The sequence below is a fragment of the Chenopodium quinoa genome, unplaced genomic scaffold (genome assembly GCF_001683475.1).
Source record: "Chenopodium quinoa cultivar QQ74 unplaced genomic scaffold, ASM168347v1, whole genome shotgun sequence".
Taxonomy (NCBI): Eukaryota; Viridiplantae; Streptophyta; class Magnoliopsida; order Caryophyllales; family Amaranthaceae; genus Chenopodium; species Chenopodium quinoa.
The window spans coordinates 512411-515479 of NW_018743136.1; the positions used below are offsets into that span (position 1 = coordinate 512411).

Genomic DNA, 3069 nt, shown 5'->3' on the forward strand with positions numbered 1-3069 from the left:
CAGAATGGAAGGGTGATCGCATATGCATCGAGACAACTGAAGAAACATGAAGTCAACTACCCTACCCATGACTTAGAGCTTGCAGCTGTTGTGTTCACTTTGAAGATTTGGAGGCACTACCTTTACGGTGTTTCTTGTAAGATCTTCACGGACCATAAAAGTTTAAAGTACATCTTCACCCAAGATCACTTGAACATGCGGCAACGTAGATGGCTAGAGTATCTTACAAACTACCATGTCCACATCCAATATCACGAGGTAAAGGCGAATGTAGTTGCTAATGCCCTTAGCAGGAAGTCAAGTCATAATGTCAGTGCTTTGATTGTGGCCAATGAGTTGTGTGAAGATATGAGGAGATTGAACCTTGAGGTTATCAACCAAGGAGAGTTAGAGGGATTACTGAGTGCTTTAACCATCCAAACTTCCATATTTGAGGAGATTAAAGAAAAGCAACTTGAAGATGAATCGTTTTAGAAGATTAGGGATCGTGTGACTAGTGGTGCAGAGACTGAGTTCAAGATTTATGAGGATGGGAGCTTGAGATATAAGGAGAGATGGTGTATACCACAGAAGTGTGAGGATATTAAAAGGAAAATCATGGAGGAGTGCCATAATACACCATATTCAGTTCACCCTGGGGGTGATAAGTTGTATAAGGACTTGAAGGAGTTCTATTGGTGGCCGAATATGAAGAGAGAAGTGGCCGAGTTTGTATCCAAGTGTCTAATGTGCCAGAAGGTAAAGATAGACCACAAAAGACCCATGGGAAAGGTACAACCATTAGAAATACAAGGTTGGAAGTTGGATTCCATATCCATGGACTTTGTGACAGGCTTACCAAAGACTCGTACTGGGAATGACAAGATTTGGGTGATTGTAGACAGACTTACTAAATCAGCGATGTTCATTCCTATCAAAGAAACCTGGAAAAAGAATCAGCTAGCAAGTGTCTATGTGAAGAATGTATTTCGGTTGCACGGAGTTCCCAAGGACATAGTGTCAGATAAAGACTCGAGGTTTCTATTAAAGTTTTGGCAAAAAGTGCAAGAGAACCTTGGAACAGCATTGAAGATGAGTACTGCCTTTCACCCTGCAACAGATGGTCATACTGAGAGAACACACCAAACCATGGAGGATATGTTACGAGCTTGTGCTTTAGACTTCCAAGGGAATTGGGAGGATCACCTACCTTTGATCGAATTCTCCTACAATAACAGTTACCATGCAAGCATCAAGATGGCACCATTTGAAGCATTGTATGGAAGGAAGTGCAGAAGCCCAGTTTGCTGGAATGATTACAGTTAACAGGTTACTTTGGGTATAGATTTCATTGAGGATATGGTGAGCAAGGTGAGAGTAATCCAGTCGCGTATCAAGGCAGCACAAGATAGACAGAAGATTTATGCCGACTTGAAGAGGAGAGATGATGAGTTTAGTGTTGGGGACAAAGTCTTTCTAAAGGTTTCTCCAACAAAAGGTGTGATGCGATTAGGCAAGAAAGGGAAGCTTAGTGCAAAATATGTGGGTCCGTATGAAATTCTCCAACGTGTGGGGAAAGTGGCTCACAAATTGGCTTTGCCAATGGAGTTCGAGAAAATGCATGATGTGTTCAATATTTCCCAATTGAAAAAGTATGTGCCTAGTGGAACCTATGTTTTGCAGCCGGAAACTATTCAACTAGATGAGTCTCTAACTTATGAAGAAAGACCAGTCAAGATAGTAGATCACAAGGTGCGTAGTACTAGAACCAAAGATGTGAAGATAGTGAAAGTCCTTTGGTCAAACCAGGAGTACGAAGTGGCTACTTGGGAGGCCCAGGATGAGATGAAAAACAAATGTCCCGAGTTGTTTGACGAGGTGAGTTATGAGGGCGTAACTCTTTTCTTTTGAGGGGGGAAGAATGCGATGTAATTTCGCGCTTTTACCTCAATTATACCATTTATTGCTTGATTTTGCATGTTTTTGTTTATCATTATGCATTATTATTGCGTTTACCTACAATAAAAGTATGTAAACTTTGGCCAACTATGAGTTCATTGAGCACAAAGTTCGGTTTGTTGAGAATGCATATTGAGAAGCAAGCAATTTATAGCAATACAAAACGCATAAGTTTGAATACTTTTGAGGAACTATGGATTTTGGGTAAAGTTTCGAGGGCGAAACTTCTTTTAAGAGGGGTAGATTGTAATCCCCCATATTTTCAACTTAATTATAATTTATCTATATATTATTCTTACAAATATTTTTATGTCAATTTCATTGAATAAATTATTTTTATGAAAAGATTTAAGTAAACTAATATGTTTTTGACTAATTTTACAAACAATTATAACTTAATAGCCCAAAACCTCAAATTTTACTCCTAATCTAATTAGAAAACCCAAGGCCCAAATAAAACCCTAAAAAAACCCTCACACTTTTCCTCACTCTCACGTAAAAAAAAAAAAAAAAGCATTCACTCTCCTTCTTCTCCCTGCATTCACGAACAACAACACAAAAAAAAAAAAAATTCAAGCCCTTCCGCCGCCTCCTTGCTGCACAGCCACCACTGCCAGCCGCACCTACGGCCACCACCGTCGGCCAGCCACGCCTCCCCCCTGCATTTCGCCCCTTCTTCTTCCCTTTTCTTTACTTCTTTTTATTTTATTTAATTGATTTAAAGTTGTAATCTTTGTTTAATTTTATTCTAAATGATTGTTATTATGGTTTGATATTATACTTGGGTTGTAAAATATTATGAATTCATGAGTTTTGACATGTTTAAATTATTATAGAAAATTTTAGATTTGTTTAATCAAGAAAATAAGGGTTTAAACATTGACTTTTCATGTTTTAGGGCTTGAAAACGTGCTAAACAAGTTATCTAATTATACTATGCTTAAATTTTGTTTAAGTATAATTATTTTGATCATATATATATTTTCAGATTATTAAAGTTTCAATTTTTATGAGCAAGTTATGTTAGTTTCATTTTTTATGCTTCTAAACCTATAAAATAATTATTGTGAGTATTTTGTGATTGAAAAAGCTTTGAACTTTAAATTCTAATTTTAAAAATAATTTTCAGAT

General features: G+C 37.1%; 1 protein-coding gene across 1 annotated transcript; it reads left to right on the forward strand.

The window, feature by feature from the left end:
• The first annotated feature begins 1338 nt into the window (after nucleotides 1-1338).
• Nucleotides 1339-1890, forward strand: LOC110732075. Its single transcript, XM_021911988.1, has one exon. The coding sequence runs from the start codon at nucleotides 1339-1341 to the stop codon at nucleotides 1888-1890; it is 552 nt and encodes a 183-aa protein (XP_021767680.1).
• The last annotated feature ends 1179 nt before the right edge of the window (nucleotides 1891-3069 follow it).